General features: G+C 41.5%; 2 protein-coding genes across 6 annotated transcripts in view; one reads left to right on the plus strand and one right to left on the minus strand.

Annotated features, from left to right (window-relative positions):
• Nucleotides 1-594: 594 nt before the first annotated feature.
• Nucleotides 595-14,201, minus strand: NUDT5 (nudix hydrolase 5). Of its 2 annotated transcripts, XM_075143605.1 has the most exons (10): nt 14,062-14,201; nt 12,075-12,179; nt 9,786-9,894; nt 6,125-6,192; nt 4,953-5,005; nt 4,168-4,275; nt 3,522-3,617; nt 2,413-2,514; nt 1,227-1,280; nt 595-944 (listed from the first exon to the last, which is right to left on the minus strand). In XM_075143605.1, exons 3-10 carry the CDS (start codon nt 9,846-9,848, stop codon nt 835-837), a joined length of 654 nt encoding a protein of 217 aa, XP_074999706.1. In that variant the 5' UTR covers nt 9,849-9,894; nt 12,075-12,179; nt 14,062-14,201; the 3' UTR covers nt 595-834. The 2 variants fall into 2 exon arrangements, with proteins under 2 accessions (XP_074999706.1, XP_074999713.1); XM_075143612.1 differs by lacking the exons at nt 595-944; nt 1,227-1,280 and adding an exon at nt 1,288-2,021.
• A 57-nt stretch (nt 14,202-14,258) lies between these two features.
• The window catches only part of CDC123 (cell division cycle 123), a 38,437-nt gene continuing 35,519 nt past the window's right edge, over nt 14,259-17,176 (plus strand). For 3 of the 4 annotated variants that reach the window (XM_075143648.1, XM_075143671.1, XM_075143665.1), the window contains exons 1-2: nt 14,259-14,480; nt 15,570-15,641. In XM_075143648.1, coding sequence (XP_074999749.1) covers nt 14,407-14,480; nt 15,570-15,641 — 146 coding nt within the window. In that variant the 5' untranslated portion in view covers nt 14,259-14,406. Of the gene's footprint in view, nt 14,481-14,958; nt 15,049-15,569; nt 15,642-17,176 lie in introns of all 4 variants that reach the window. The other variant, XM_075143657.1, reaches the window with a different exon arrangement.

Consider the following 17,176-nt stretch of genomic DNA (forward strand, 5'->3'; position numbering starts at 1 on the left):
ATTAGAAGCAGCTGACTGCGCAGATACACGGAAGGTTGGTTTGGCAGAAGTGAGAAGTGACTGGACTGAACTGAGGTGCTGCCTCGGTGCACGGACGTCTCCCAGGGAGAGGGAGAACCGCGAGGCGGCGCTGTGTCGGGGCAGGTGAGCAGCCCCTACCTGAAGCAGAATCCCCTGGCTGGGCCCTGCGCCGTTCTGGTTTGCACCAGTGGACGTTTTGTTGCTACTGTCATCATCCTTGTCAGAGTCTATTTTCTTAGACGAAAGAAACCGATCTTCTGGATAGTTTAATTAGGGCTGGAAGAGGATAGCAACATCTTCAGGTCTAAATCATAAAAGGGAGTGCCTGAAACTGCAGTTGCAAACGCCGCAGCCAGCACGTACGCAGTGTCCCTGTGCAGCTGTCGCTGCTCCTGTGGCCGGGAATCGCCTACAGCTGCGGAAACGATGCTGCTGGTGGACAAGGGAGAAGTGCGCTCTGCCTGCCGTCTGCCTCGTTTGAACAATCGCTGTTACAACGCCAACTACAGTTACTGAAGCATCTTCCTTACACTGAAACGCAAGTGCCATGACGAAGAGAGCGAGAAACAAGCCATTCTGAAAATTAAACAGCATTTTAATTGTGATTATTCTGTCAAGGCTTGATAGAATGAGCAGTTAGAAGAAACGCTTTTTTGTCAGTTACATATTTCCAGATAAAAATATCAGAATCATTCCTACAAATACTTCTTTTTTGCTCTACAAGTAAAGCAAAGGACCTTTACTACAAGAAGAGTTATACTTCTAAGCCATCTGAATTGGGCAGTTTTCAACTACATTTCTCATCTTCTAGTTTTAGAACTTCATAAAAGGAACTTGGAGCGGTTTTTCTGCTGCACGCTTCAGGGCCAATGCGTAAGTATAAACCCTGGCATCCACTGCAAGATGTTCTTCTGCTATGAGTTCTGAAAATAAAAAAAAAGTAAATATGAGATGCTGCTAAAACCTCTCCTCTACAGAAATTTAAGTCCTTTACTAAAATGAAGATGTATGGCATTCCAGACATGAATTCTTAATGCTAACACCTAACGCTATCACTAACGCTGTTACCTGGCCAAGTCTCTCACAGCGTTTTGTTTAAGATACAGTATTCTAGGATGAGAAATGTCACGAGGCGCTACGAGAAGAGAAGCGAAGGGTTTCTGGAAGCTCACATTAGTGCACTGAATGTGTCAGAAAGCTCTTACCATCAATTCTTTGCAGTAGGTCGTTCTTTGGAAGTGAAAGAACTTCCACAAATTCTAGGAAAGAAGAAAAAACTTTATGCACCTTTAATTTAGTGAATAGTAGAGGAAGTCTACCTCAGTGTCCTGTTTCTTACAACTTGGAAGGGGAAACGAACTGGCTCATCACCACCCAAAAGCTGTGAGCCTTCATATATCACAGAAAGGCCGATTAAACAGGGGAAGGCAGTGACGGGGATCATTAAAAAACAGGTTTGGCAGAAAGAAACTGGGAAAAGAGCTGGGAAAAACACAGTGTAGCTGACAGCTATGGAGGGTAAGAATCCTTCTAAAAGGAGACCTTCTCCCTTCTAAGATGGAAAATACACTGTTGAAGTGGACTTTGGGTTGGCTTATAGTGGTACAGTAATGGATTGTAGATGCATTTGAAGACAAAACCAGCACAAAGACGAAGAGTTTGTTCTTGAATTTATCTTGACTTACACCTCCCCTGCCTATCTGAATCAGTTGTCTTTGGGGCTCGATCTACAGCTGTTGTGGATTCAGTAATTTGTATTTCCTGAGATACTGGTGCTATAGGTGCAATCCTTGAAGATAATTGATGCGATAATGCCCCACAGGAGTTTTCATGTCCAGGCCAAAGCCAGTCTCATGCATGCTTGCTTAGAGTCAGGAGATTAACCAAGCCCAAATAAAAAACAGTTTTAACTGACATTTTCTAAGTAAAACTTGCCATACGACGATCACACTTGACCTTAATGTCGCTGTGAGCACAGCTGCGTAACGTACCTCCATCATCTGCAAGTGAAAAAAAAAGAAGTGTCAAGTTATAGATTTTGAAATACACTTGAGTTTACAACTAAAAAGCATTTTGATAGCTGACTGATCATGAGTGACGCTGTAGTTACTTCCAGGGTCAAGCCACAACTAAGAGGAATATCTAGGTTCACAAGTGCTTATGGCCCTCACTGAAGTTTGGCACCTGAATTTCTCATTCCGGGTGTGCCAACACCTGACACTTAACATCTGGGCTCCCCAATGAATTCAGCAAAGAAACACGGCTCTGCTTATCTAGACTGCAGGGTATGACTTGAAGGATGTACAGCATCTAAATCAGCTGGGACAGAAGAGATGCACCCACCATTTTGTTGTCTTCTCAGAATTTTCAAATAAATGGTACAAAACTCACCAAGTTTTTGCCGAGGTCTTGTATTCTCAGCCTCATCTCCGTTAATGGTGACGCTCACAATGTGTGTCGTGCTGTTTGACAAACCTGGGTCCAAGCAGAGAGCTGCCAACAAGCACATGTAGAGGTTAATTTTTCAAAAGCAGAAGTCAGGCTCCTTGGCATTTTAACAAAAACTTTCACAGAAATATATCTGATACAACAGGAGAACATACATTTGGCAGAAGTTCATGCTGGAAGTTGTGAAAAGTTTGTTTTCACATGTTCTTAAAAGTAATGTTTCTGTAACTCTCAGCTCTTTTACAGATTCCTTGTAAGACTTGTTTTCAGCACCTAGGTTTACTTTCTGTTCCATAGACTGAAGATTAAACTGCAAGCTATAGTTCCCTTATAGACTTCCTCAGGCTGTTAGAGTCTCATTTTGCCATCACCTGCCTCCATCGCTCTCAGTCCCCAGCATGCAGTTGTACCGGATAATCAAGAGCCAAGTCTCAACTGTAACGACATTTACTTGACATCATACGCAAGTTACCTCACCTTTCTACCTACCTTCTCAAGTTTTATTTATGATCCTCATTTTGCCTTCATTTTGTTTTATGTAGGAAAGCATTGGACTGGCAACAATCGCGTTCCAAAGGATCTCTGGATTTACTCCAAGCATTCTCTCCTTTCTTCCTTCCGGCTGGAGAACCCGAGTACTGTCACCTCCCCGCAGCTGACATGAGGGTGACCTCCACTCAGACTGCATCATGCAGCTATTTGTTCTACCTCAGCTCTCGGATGTTGTTCACATTAAGTCCAGCAATTTAGACCTTTATACTAACATGCCAAATCACAGCTTGAACAATTGGGTTTTGTGTAAAGGATCTTAATAGCAAAGTTTTCCCCTACAGACATGAAACTGTTACTTTAGTCCTGTATGTTTAACAGGAGTTCAGCAACTGACTCATAAAGGACCGAAGTCTCATTGGTACAGCCACGGGATACTACCCTCTGCTAATCTGCATAGACTTTTCTGCATAGATTTCTCCTCTGGTTTAGAGCATTTTAGACATGTCGAGTACCCATCACAGACAGAATTAGCTTTGGAAAAAGAATAAAAAAGCAAAGACCTGGAGTACATTCAATGACTTCCCCCTTGTACCCAGTTTCCTCCTCCAACTCTCGCAATGCGGCGCTTTCTGCAGTCTCATTTTCCTCAATGAGGCCTGCGAGATAAATAATACACAAGAACAATTAAAAAGTTAGCACTTAACCACAACACCCATCCCGAGATCTAATCCAGCTTTACAAAGGAGGTGAAACATTGTCACTACCCTAATTTTACAGAGGACTAAACTGAGGCGTTAGGAAGGATTCCAGTTCCAGGATTCATCATGCTGCTGCCCACGTCTTGGGCAGCAAGACCATCTCACCATCAGCTAATCACCTACAGAAGCATGCTACCGTCCCAGGAAATGGCATTAATATTCTCATGAGTGAAAGAAGCCAAATGCTTTGACTCTTAGAAAAAGGAGGAGTGAAGGGAAATGCAATATTCTACCATCAGACTATGGTGCAAAATGTCTCCAATCTGCTAAAATGAACTTATTTTGTGTTCTTCATATCAAATATTCCTATTTCTGAATAGCACACTGATCTACAGAGCTCACCACGGTTTTCTGATTAGAGCTACTTCATTAAGCACATTGCCAAGCACATCTAAACACACTTAACTGTCAGCTTTATGTGACTCATCTTAATGTTTCAGTCACTTACCTGCAGGAAATTCCAAGCAATAGCCGTTAATTGGGGGCCTGAACTGTTTCACTAGGACAACGCAGTCGTAGTGGAGAGTTCTCTGTAGTACAGCTATCACTGCTACACCTACAAGTGGCGACGGAAGACACAAGTACATAGTATTTGAGTATAGCAGGAAGTCAGTATTTAGTGCTAGATCTGGAAAGGAACCCAAGTACTGTTACTCTGAGCATTAAACATTTAGATGCCTGCTCCAGATCCTGAACTATGAATTTAAGCTCCTTTTATCATGCACAGTGAGAAATAAAAGCCCAAAACGGGATCTTCAAAGCACCCCAGCAAAGGGGAGGCACACGTACCAAGCAAGACCGAGCCTTAGCCCACCAGAATCTAGGGAAGGGCTCTCTTGCCTGCAGAGACTTTGGAAGCCGTTGTACGCTCCTCTCATAGCTAAATCATGTCCCTCTTTTGCCCAAAGAGAACTGTATCCCTAGCCCGTAACAGCAGACCCAATTCATCAGTCTGTGAGCTACTCTGTATCAGGGCATCCATCCTGTCTTTGAAATTGCTCCATTGTTCTAAAGGGAATACAATGATCTTGAGAAAACACTCCCAGTAAGGTTCTGATTCTTCAGCACTGAAGTTAGCATTTCATTAGCTCAGGGGTATAGCAAGCTCTGCTGAGCTATTTGTTCCGCATCCTCATTCATTCAGAAATAGATCAGCTCTAACTCTGCACTGTGAGTTTATCAGAAGAACTTTCATAGGAAAAAATGCAAACAAAAAAGTCATTAACGTCTTACCATCAGCTGAAATGCCCTTTTTGTTGCCAGTACGCTTTACTGTTTCCCAAGTTCTGTTTAACACAGAGAAAAGAACAAATGAATACATTAAAAGGAACAATACCCATTTTATTTGTAAGTTGTCGTCTACCCTGGCTAGGCAGGTATTTAAAAGCAAAATATACCATCACACAGTGAGGCCCCATAAGAAAACAGCTGGCCTTCGGCAAGCCCTGTGTCATGTACTGGCACTACAAAATGCCTGTAGTATAATTTTGTTTTGCCTACTTAAAGGCAGAAGAGAAAAAGACATAAATGATTGTCACAGAACAGGCAAGTCTTATAAAAGTGATCCTGGAAAACTACAGAATAAAGCAATTTATATATTAAGCATGTCAGATTTTGAAAGACAGTTTTGTAACAAGACCATGTGCATTCTATCTTTTATCTTCCTTTTGCATGAGGTTTACAGTGTAAGTTATTGTGAACTCTCAGATCAGTTACTTGAGCGCAAGAGGAGCGCATAGGGAAGGAAGACCAAAGCTTCCCTCTCAAAATAAGCAACGGGATGAGTAAAAAGCAAAAATCCACCAGCAATAAAAATCCTTTCACAAAAGCTCCAATCTTTGCTATTTTTTAAAAGGATATTTTGCTGATGAACTGGGAGGCACTAGAGAAAGCAGTGCATTAAAAGGAGGGAAGTAAAGCCATGTTGTCACATCTAGATAAATACAGCAAAACTAAAGCATAGAAAAGAATTGGACAGGCATGATAATATACAAGAGGACAGTAACCAATAGTATGCAAGATCCAGCACCATCAGCAGGGAAAAAGAAGCCCTTAATGAAGAACCAGAAAAGCCACGGGACGGACTCTCTGAATCATCACAGTCTATTTGCATAGCTCGGACTTGCTTCTGCATAGCATTTTTACAAGGAACAGAAAATGCAAGGCAAACCAGGATCCAATGTGCCCAAAAGAATTTAGGAGCCGAATTTGATCCCACATGCTAGCATATCTGCAAGAGTAAGATTTTTCTTCTCTGAACAGTACAAACTATCAAGGAATTGCACAATGAATAGATCTCATCTTGTGTTGAGTAATAGGTTTGTAATGCTCATATTCTCTAGCTTGGGGCTATTCTGTACAATTGGGAACATTATAGGAATCTGAAATGCCAGAGAGGCAATTACCTGGTTTTACCAAAGGGATCAGTGTAAGTTGTTTCTTCAAGCTTCAACCATTTTCTTTCTACAATTACCTAAAATAAAGAATTCTTTGTTAAATACGTTATAAGATTAATCCCAAAGATATTCGGGGGCTAAGGGGAGAAACAACACAACTATTTTGGGATTCTTTTGAAGACAAAGTTCTCAGCAACAGAATACATGCAGGAACATGCAACAACATTCCTGTAGCTATTAGGGAAAAAACCAGTTACTCCAAGTTCTTGAAGAGGAAAGAAAATAAACCCAGTAACTTTTCTTAACGTGACTTTTATAACGATGTTTCAACGATTTTATGTACTGGAAAGCCCTCATCTTGTTAGAAGGATTTTGCAAAGGTCACGTTTCAGCTGAAAAAGGGTCACTGGTCTGCACAGACTTTAGCTACGCTGGTGATTGATGAGTGCCCACTTATCAGAGAGCACGGCCTAATAGCTAAGCATGCAAGACTGAAATCTAAACTATTTTGAAACTTTTCTTGCCGTGATCTCAGACCGTGGCTTTGTGTAACTGCTCTTTTCTGTAACTGCGAGCAGTGATAGACACCTGCCCTTTTAGGATTTCTGAGAGCTGCTGATTTGAGTGCTTGGCATTAACATTATTACAAAATGTCTTTTCTGAGCTAAATGAGTTTATTTGCCCTGTGATGTTACCTCATCTTTTATGTAATTCCTTTAAAAGGGAAAAATCCCTAGGTATTAGCCCAGCAGTTTACTTCTTTCAATGTAACTTGTATTTTAAGCTTTGCTAAAGGTGTAGGCAGACAAGAAGCCTGTCTCCAGAATTTTCTATCAAGTTGGCCATAGGTCTGACCACAGAAATCAGAAGTAATCAGTAAGATGAACAAATTACTTCCTATTGTGTAATGAGACACACTGCTGACAGCAATGGAGCAAGCATAAGCAAGGGGAAAAGAGGATCTGGGAAAAAAACCACAACATTAAACTGTAGCAAAGGATGAAGTCCGAAAGGCCATTCATGTGGTTGGCACACTACAATCCTCCAGTGCAGGACAAGGAGCAAATAGGGCCTGTGTGGCCGTGGGTCTTGAAATTAAAACTGAGAGATTCACCAACTAAAAAGAGAATATAGAGAAATGAAATGTAATATATGATACAGCTATAACTAGAGTACAGAAGCACAGTACAGCATCAGCTGGAGGCAGAAGGCAAATCAGAAGCGATCCAGGTGTCCAGTAAATTATAACTGAGCTGGATGAACTCATGTAATTCTTAAAATCTGTTCTTCAGAAAAATTATTTTGACAGGCAATTGAAATAACAATAGCACTCCTATGGTTGTAAATGCGGCTACATGTATTTTACAGTAGGAGTTTTGGCATTTATTTTAGAAAGTATAGTATTTCCACATAACAGGAATTGGAAAAGGAGAGCTATGTGTTCCCAAAAGGGCTTTCTAATGGCTTTGTGGTCACAAAAACAGCAGGAAAGGAGAAGATGAAGTATATTATGCTTATTACAGGTACAAGAAGTAATTCCATTTGGAAGCATTCAGGTATATTTTAAATAGCTTTGCATTCACTCCTAAATCACTGCCGAAGTAGAGTACAGGAAGATCCAAAAGAGAAATAGATGAAAATCAAGTTCCATTGGTTGTCCAAGGAGAGGAATATATATACTTCAGCTAAGTAAACACAGCCAAATGTTTTGTGTTAATGATTTTTTTTTAAACATTGCAGAGAACACAAAGAACTAGATTATTGATCGTGGTCCCATATTGCTGCAGCATTCAACAGAACTGGCAGATCATTACCCCTGTCACCAAGTTATCGTTTGCTAAGCAGAAAGAGGAAAATGGCTGAAATCAGAACCACATCCCGTCTCCACAAATCTTAGAGGAAAAAGGAATCCCTAGTCTGTAAGAAATTACACCTATCCAAGCTCCAAAAAGACAAAAAGAAAAGAAAAAAGTAGGACACGTCAAACAAAGTGTCTTGTTTTTAATCAGATATTCTTAAGTACAGCTTTTGGGCTCTACTGTCATGGAGCAATAATTTAAAAGTATTATAGGACATGTAGCATAAATATTTACAATGGAAGCATTCCACAATCCTCTAAAGTTTGGTAAAACTCTTGATACTAACAGCCTACAGGGTGAGAAAACTGAAAGTTGCCAGGTTTCCCTAGAAAAAGAAGAGAATTTTGTCACCCGCCTCATTGGGTGCACAATTAAAACCTGCAGAAGCCCAGAAGCATAACCTCTGTTTTGCTAAATCCCCTATTTAGGGCCTAAGGACACTTTGCAGGATGTGTTGCACTTACACTCAATTTTAGAATTAGTGATTTTTACTGCTTTATCTGTTACTTTGATGGGCAAATAACATCTGCTTTGCTTACAACAGCCTGCCTGTGGGTTCCCAGAAACAGGAAGAAGGAAATAAGATCAGCCATTACTTTCATGGAAGAAGATACTCCAACATCAGACCACGTAGTTACTGAAGAGTTACAGAACCACTTTTAATATACAGGCCATTGGCAGAGGCATGGTAAATACTCTCCTGTATTAATCCCACAAAATGACTGAAAAAACTAAATAGCTTAAAATATGTAAGATCTAATTACAAACTTCCAGTGATACCAAAGAGTACAGTATTCCAAAGGAGAAGAACTAAGAGGTATTATGAAAAAAAAAAAAAGAGGATAAAATGAAAAAATTACCTGCAAAAATACAGGTCTTAACAGAAAACCCAAAAAGCTTACAAAAATGAAATGCTTTATGCTTGAGAAATAGTCACATTAAAAAAACACCCAAGGAGAAAAGCGATAAATATATCCCAACAATGCGAGTGTCTCCTTTCCTGAAAAAGTTTTGTACCATGAAACCTAAAGAAATTACAAGACTGTGTTCATTCCAAGGAAGGAACGCTCGATAAAAGAAACTACAGTTGCGTTATAACAACAGCGTGACACTGTTGCCAAATCTGCCTTTAACACCAAAGATTAACTTTTAAGAATTCACTTAAAAGAGAACAGAAACAAATACAGGCAGTTACAATTAGGGTGAAAGTGCTCCTAGTAAGCACCCAGAAGTATCTCCAAATTCCTTCCTCAGGACCTGATATTTTCTGATTCTGTGAAGATGCAAGCACAACATTTCTGAAAAAATCTTACTACCTCCTTACTAATGTCTTTAGAATAGCAATTATCTAAACTCAAACCCTTTCAGAAAGCATCAAAGAAGGTACAATCCTAAATGTTAAGGCAGCTCTTAGTGGTTCATCATCTTAAAGGAATAGAAAACAAGGCTGAGTTTCATGAGCCACTGATTTGTATAGTCTCTCAGAGGTATCAGCATTATTTCTGAACACTGAAAACAGCCTGAACAGACAATACAAGAAACAGCTGCAAAATACAAAAAAAGAAGCTTAAAATAATGCAACACTAGATTTCTCTCTCCCCATTGTTGAAATAATCATACAAATTATCAAAGAGAAATGCCACCTTTTTTAAACTCTCTGACCATCAGGAAGAAGTGTTTTGTCTATTGAATAGATTTTACAAACATACAGCATCCATAGCATTTATCATCTGCACTCTCAAACATTCTGATCAGTCCCAAATAATTGTTATTTAACAACAAAACATGTGTCAAAACCAAGCATGTTATACCTCTTCTTTAAGGACGAATTGTCTAGCAGTTTTTGGAACTTCTGTGGATGTCTCAGCTGCCATTTTCAGGAATGTCAGGCTTTTCCCCTCCTGTGCAAAGTCCAGATTACTATGAAACAAAGTCAATATTTGCTTTCAGAGTAAAGTTAAAAGGTTCGTTTCTGCATTCTAAATTAACAAATAAAACTTGCTGGAGAAAGTTAAGGACATGTGATGGCAAGTGCAATTCACATTTTCAGCTCCACCAGATGGTTTCAGAGTCAAATAATTCAAAGGAGAAGCAGAAGTTTGGGTCAAATCCCTGACTTACATAGTTGTAATAGTAGTATCAGCTGCCGAGTAACTATGCTGGCTGAAGACACCTCCTTAACTATTCAAAGGTCAGACACACACAGAGACAAAATTCATCCATTTCAGTCAAATTCTTTCATTCTGATCTGGGTGAAGTGCTCTGTCAACACAGCATTACCCCAACAGGACTATGCATTCCACTGTGAAAGCGGAAAAAAACCTTACACTAAGAGGACTTCAGTGGTAAAAATTGCTATTGCGAAAGAACCAGAACTAGAACCTACCTCCACCTTACACACATCACAAATAAACACGTAAATGACTCAATCCCCAAAAAAACAAGGTCAGAAAGTGACCCATGTGTTGCAAGTCTAGGTGACACATGGAGTTAGTCTCTCTTACTGGGAATGATGTGGCTAACACCATGCAAAAGGCAGTTGAATATATGCCCAAAGCAAGGCTCTGCACGTGTAGCTCAATGCCTCAGCCTGCATCCTAATGCTCCCTAGGAAGCTAAGATTGTCCTCTCACTCTCTCAATCCAGTTCTAGCTGAAAGACACACCAGGCAGCGGAAAAATAAGATGCATCTGAGATTCACCATTAGTCCCCTGTCTCACTGTGGAGCTATGGGGCACTTTCAGCACAGAAACTCTTATTCCAAGGAAGCTCACCTCTGATATTAAGTTGTAATACTGAAGTCCTGAAAACCAGCATGAATCATGAGCAAAAAGACAGTGCAAAGAAGCAATCAGTTTAAACACCAGGAGAGACGAGTTAATCTTAAAGATCTCTATCATTCTTAGCGTTGATGGTTGTAAACTTTCCATAAAGTCAACAAGAATCTTTCCCTTGACTTCAACTAGGGTTTTAATAAGGCTCTGTGGGGTCTCCAGCAATGAACAGTACCAGAAGCGAGTGATCACCTTCTCTGTCATATCCAACTTCAGCAGTTCCATTTTTTACTTCATCTTTATCCTTTTATGATAACATCCACTGCACATTTGTGAAACGTTTAAGAGCATGCAGCAACAATCAGCTTTCTTACATATTAGATTTGCATTTAATTCCAGAAAGCAGTTAAAAGGAATAGGTAGCATAAAATATTTCTGGATATCAGCAGGATTAAAACTAACGTTCATAAATCCATTTCCTCAGTATACAGGGCAGGCTCTTTTTTAAGTCTTAAGACAGTCTTGTTGGATGAAGTAGGTCATAGCGGTCAAACGTTCAAATTGTTTTTATGTAACATAAGTCCTGAAAAGGAACCCTGACCTACTAAACCCAATTCCATTCTTTCAAAAATATGTTCTATAATCTCTTCTCAAAGCAATGAAGCTCCATCTTAAAACTACGTAGGTTTACTATCTACCTTTCTACTCTTTGTATGAAAAACTGTTCTAGAACCTCACTTGGTTATCTTCCAATTTCTATCCCACGTTAGTTCAGTTAGCTGTTACCCATTTGTTCTTGAGCCAGCAATGTCTCAAACTCTCTTCACTTAGGATTTAAGAGCTGTAGCTGGACAACGGCCACTCTAAAATACAAGATGAAGCTTTCCACCAAACTTATGCAGAAGAAGCGCAGCCCAGCATAGCAGTTCCAAGAGGTTCCTGGTCATCCAGAGGAAACAGTCAAAGGAGGCTCTGTGTGATGCCCGAAGTATACAGCTTTAAAAACATAAAAACCAGACATACCTAGCTACAACAAACTTACCTCCTATGTTTGGAAAGAATTATAGCCTTTTTGATTGACAACATAAACATATCAAAAGAGTAGATAATGAACCATATCCTTGTTAAACTTTTTTTGATCGGGCTGAATAAGTCTTCCTCTTTTAGTCTCCCCTCACAGGAAAGCCTGTTCCATTGATCATACTAATCCTTCTACATAAGCTTGCAAGTATCAGTGGATCTTTCTCAAACACGGATTACCACAATTGTACCCTAAATCCCACAAGCAGCTATAGTAATGGTTTGTACAACAGTATTAATACTTACCTACGTCAGTTACAAATACACACTAGAACCTCATCTCATGGCAGAAGCTCTTTTCAACACAGCTTGCTCTCTTCTGAAGCGGAGAGATTCAAGGGTGGCTTGTGACTTAAAACAAAAAATTATACAGCTTCAGTGGTTTGAATTATCACTAAAATCTAAAATTGATGAAAACAAGAGGAAGACTCATCTAGCTCAGCTTCTGTAGTTTTGATCTCCTCCACAAGTGGGTGCAATAACTCTACGTATGAGTGACATTTTAAAAAGTTCCACCAAAAAAGTAATTTTTTCCAAATTCAGTTGACTGTATAGAAGTGAGAATTTCTGCCGTTAGAAAGCTGAAATACCATTTGGTTAAATGAAGGCTGCAATTCCGCTACCTCACATTAGTCATACTGCTAAGGGTGGCAACACCTTTTGCTCATAAACAAAATTAGCTGCAACTGAAAATTAAACTTAATGCTACAATGTTTTATTTCTAAAGCCCCATGTTAGGTTTCAGAATAGACCTTGTCTCGCAGCCCTCAGACAGGAAGGCTATTCCATCTCATAAAATTACCACTGCATCATTTGAGTTAAAAATGCAACACAGCTCGCACAGCAGCCTGGGAACCTGACTTACGATTAAGCTCTATGAATATAAATTTTTAAGAGTTATCGGTGCAATTTTAAGACTATGTCAAAGTGTCCACATTTATCAGCTTTCTTAGCACGAATCAACAGCGCTTAAATTATAAATTATGGGGAAAAAAAAAAGTTTGGCCTGCTTCCACCTTCTCTGATGATTTTTGCGGCTGGTATTACAGGCTACTGCTGGCAAATCATGCTACTTGTTCCATTTCTTTCACTGGAGGGCTCAAACTCAGACCTGAAAAACGCGTACCATTTATAAAAGGTATAACTTTATTCCCATTGCTTATTCCCTTATTGAGTGGTTTCCTTTGAAGGCAATGCCCAACCATTCTACAGTTTCCAAATTATCCTTTCCAGGAGTTAAAAACTGAAGCCAGCTGAGGCCTGTGAATTAGCTTAGGGAGCAGCCAAGCTACCAGGGAATTACATTAACCTATCCAAGACACGATAGATGATTAGCTTTTCTAAATCACTTTTCAAAAGTTATTCTCTGATCCAAACTACACATCCCAGCTGACAGCAACCAGATTTAATGGAAGCTCAGCAATGGTGTCCTAAGGCAAGCTCAAGATAAAACAAAATACAGGGTTTCTTATAAAGAATGTGAAAAGGGACACTGGCAGCGGTTTATGCGCGATTTAACCGACAGCACGCTGAGATATATGCGCTGAAGATAAAACATCACTAAAAACTCCTACGTCACTTTAAACTTGTTACCATCACTCAGTTCACTTGCATTTCAGCAATATAATTCTAGCAACAAAAACAATTAATTAGTAGAAGTTGACGGAAGAGAGGGAGAAGGAAAAAGTGGGGAAAATGTTTCATTTTTCTCATCAGTGGATGACCCACTCAGCACCAAAATATGGAAAAATAACTGGTTCTCGCCCTGCAGAACAGACCACAACAAAGACTATCTTGCATAAGCAGAAGAGGGTTAGCAGCATCTCCAGTTGTGATCAATTCCAGACAACTGATGCGTGAGAGGGCTTGGGGAGGCAGTCTCATGCGGCAGACGCGAGAGCATTTGAGGAAAGCATCGGATGGGAACGACTCGGCCCTCCACGCAGGGGACACACAGACACAGACACATGGGCTTAAACAGAACGTATTATTCAGTTATTACTTGACTCTCCCCAAAATAAATGAAATGCAGCCCTGCTTGAGGAGAGAGGGGAAGCTCTGTCACTGCAGAGCTCCATTATAACGCTGGAGAGATGAAATCTTACACAAGCACATGCAAAGCAAGAAAGCAAAGCCTGCTAGGCGGGAAAAACACCCGCAGCTTCCCTAAGGCCGCCCGTGTTTTCAACGTAACCGCCTGGAAACCCCCCCCGCTCGGGCCACACACACGTACGAGGCCGGGAGAGCGGCCGGGCTGCTGCGGGGAGCCGCTACCGCGGGCGGGTGCGGTGAGGTCGGGGGCGGCCGGGCGGGACCGGCACCGAGCAGCGCTGAGGCGGCGGCGGCTGAGGCGAGGCGAGGCGGGGCAGGGCGGCAGCTGTGTGCGCCGCTCAGGCGGGGCCGGGTAGCGCCGCGCCGTGTGCGCCGCCGATAGCGGGCCGGGTGGCGCTGAGAGCTGCGGGGGAGGTTCCGGGTGGAGCGCGAGCTTCCGGGAGCAGCGGGGCGAAGCGGGCCGAGGCCGGCCGAACCGGGCGGGTTGGGTTGGGTTGGGTTGGGTTGGGTTGAGTTGAGGGGGAGGATGAAGAAAGAGCAAGTAGTGCACTGCCAGTTCTCCGTGTGGTACCCGCTCTTCCGGGCCGTCACCATCCGCAGGTGAGGGGAGCGAGGGGCGCGGTGTGGGGCCGGGGGCGGCTGGGCCCTGGCGGCGTGGGGCTGGGCTGGCTGTAGGCCTCGGCCGGGCGAAGGCCTAAGCTGGGCGAGGGGCAGGGAGAAACGGCTGTGGGGGGCGCAGGGGAGCTGTGAAAGTGGGAAGGCGTGTGGGGCTGGGCTGCGTTGGAAATGGGCTGGTATTGGGGCAGGGCTGGGTGGGATGTAAGGGACCTGTGTGGGGCAGAGCTGGGGAAGGCTTGATCGAGCCATCAGCTGGAGTCCCGGGAGCTGGGGTCTCGTCCCTACACCCTGAGGGGATGTTTTGGGCACCCCTGTGCTCCCTGCTCTCCTGCTGGGACTCCGCGCTGAGCAGCAGCTGATACCCACATCACTGCTCTTCCCACTTGGTTGCTCAAAGAAACTGAGGCTGAACGCACCCAAACCAAGTGGCTGACTTCGTGTTCCTGTGTATTTCTAGAAGCTGTAGCAAATTCTGTAGTTTCTAAGGTGCTGCTGCGCATCACGAGATGGTTACGAGAACTACCAGTAACTCAGTAAAGTCAAGCTCGAGGTAGTTGTCCTGCTGGATCAAAAAGCGCTGACATCAGGCTTTTAGTAATCAAAGCATTTAATCTTTTATGGTTTTTAGTGTTTAACACATGCATATTTTTGGTAAGTTTAGTGATAGTCCTGCATTTTTGGAACATGTGGGTGGTGTAGGCAAATTTTGGTTTGGATCTCAAAAGAGAAACCTTTAGTTTGAGCAATACGTTGTCTTTTTCTCGCTGGCCACAAACACTCTTTCTTTTAATTTCTTAGAGCTTTGAAGGAGTGGGGCATTTTTGTGCATTTCATCTATATTTTTTGCCTCCTTCTCCTCTACTTCCCTGGAGAGAAAATGGGCATTGCTTTTTGGGAAGGGATGAGAGGGGAGAAAGAGAAATGGGTTTTTTCGTGGCATTAGAGAATAAAACATACTCTTATTGAGGTATGTTCTTATTAAAAAAACAAATTCTTTTTATTAAACCCGTTATTATTTTAACAAGTAATATTAATAATAAATTATTAAAGAAATTCTCATGTTTCTTCCAGCGTTATACTTCCCCTACCAGAGAATGTGAAAGAATATTTGCTGGATGATGGAACGCTTGTGGTTTCCGGAAGGTAAAGAGTGTTTTCCCACCACCCTCCAAATATTAATACTACTTTATATTCACAGCACTATTTTGTATACACATATTATATTTTGCATAATGAGTTTTTTTAAAATTTGACCAGTCTGGCTGCAGTAAACCTCCTACTGTATGAGCATGTGAATGGGCTGACTGTTGCTGTTAGTAAAACTTGACTTGCTGGTGCCTGGTGCAGATGCTAAAATCATAGAATCACAGAACGGTTTGGGTTGGAAGGGACCTTAAAGATCACCTAGTTCCAACCCCCTGCCATGGGCAGGGACACCTTCCACTAGACCAGGTTGCTCAAAGCCCCGTCCAAACTGGCCTTGAACACTTCCAGGGAGGGGGCATCCACAGCTTCTCCGGGCAACCTGTTCCAGTGCCTCACCCCAAATCCATGTAATACACTTCATTCCAAGTGGAGACCAAGTGGAGACAGTTCTTTCATTTTTTCTCCACCTTTCCTTGCGGCGTCTACCAGTCTCTCGGGTGCGCAGCCTGCTGGTTTGTGTTTGGTTGCTTTGATACGGTTAGCTCCAGTTCAGAGGCTTGACCTGTCCCACGCCATTCACATGCCTGCTGCCTTATCCAGGGGTGAAGTGACATTACCTGAGTTTAAGTCTCAATAAGATAAGCTATATACAAAATCTTAGTGATTATTGAGTTTGTATAATGATTTGCGTACATATAATCCATGCATATGACAAGGCTGAATGTCCTGGATGTATACCTATGCCAGGATTTTGGATGGAGAAGAATGAGGTGGATAGATAGGAAAAACAGTTGGTAAGAACCCAGGCCTTGTTCTTTGTTTTCTGCTTAGAATCTCACTGTATGGCTTCCTTGTAAAATGATTATTGCATGCATACATCTTGTTAATGATCAGACTCAGAAATCAGTCCACACTCCATCATTTCCCAACTGGTAGTTTGCCTCTCACAGAGCAACCAATTAGGCTGTGAGTGTAAGGGAGCTATGTCTAATTTCTCAGGAATCAATTTATATAAAATTGAAGCTGTTTAAACACCTTGTAAAGATGAAAGAGCTTTTTTAATTTTAAAATTCTTTTTTTTTAATAAAAGGTATTCAGAAAATTAGAATTGTTTTTTAAATCATTTTGGATAAGAAGTAATATTGTCACCTGCTTCTGCAGAATTGTGCAACTTATTTAGCAGCAGCCATTTATTTTTTAATAAGCCTTCAGAAAAGCTAAAACTGAGGATTTGACTTCACAGCTCTGTTATACAATTTCTGCTGTCTTCAGTGGCATAATAGACAGCTGTATAATTGACTCAAATTATATTTTTTTAAGATGTTTCCAATTTAAAATCCCTTTTAGAAACCAGTTTTTCTCTGAGTTGAACTTTCTTAGTTAGAAGTGAAGGTGATCTTCTTGCAGTCAAGACCAAGATCGCTTTTAATCTTCAGTGAACCGGTATCTGACCTCTAGATCTCAAAAACTGCATTGATAGCTTAATCCCTATGGAAGTGCATTAAGGGACTGCAGAGACTTAGCTTGTTGAA

This window comes from Calonectris borealis, chromosome 1, assembly GCF_964195595.1.
Source record: "Calonectris borealis chromosome 1, bCalBor7.hap1.2, whole genome shotgun sequence".
Taxonomy (NCBI): Eukaryota; Metazoa; Chordata; class Aves; order Procellariiformes; family Procellariidae; genus Calonectris; species Calonectris borealis.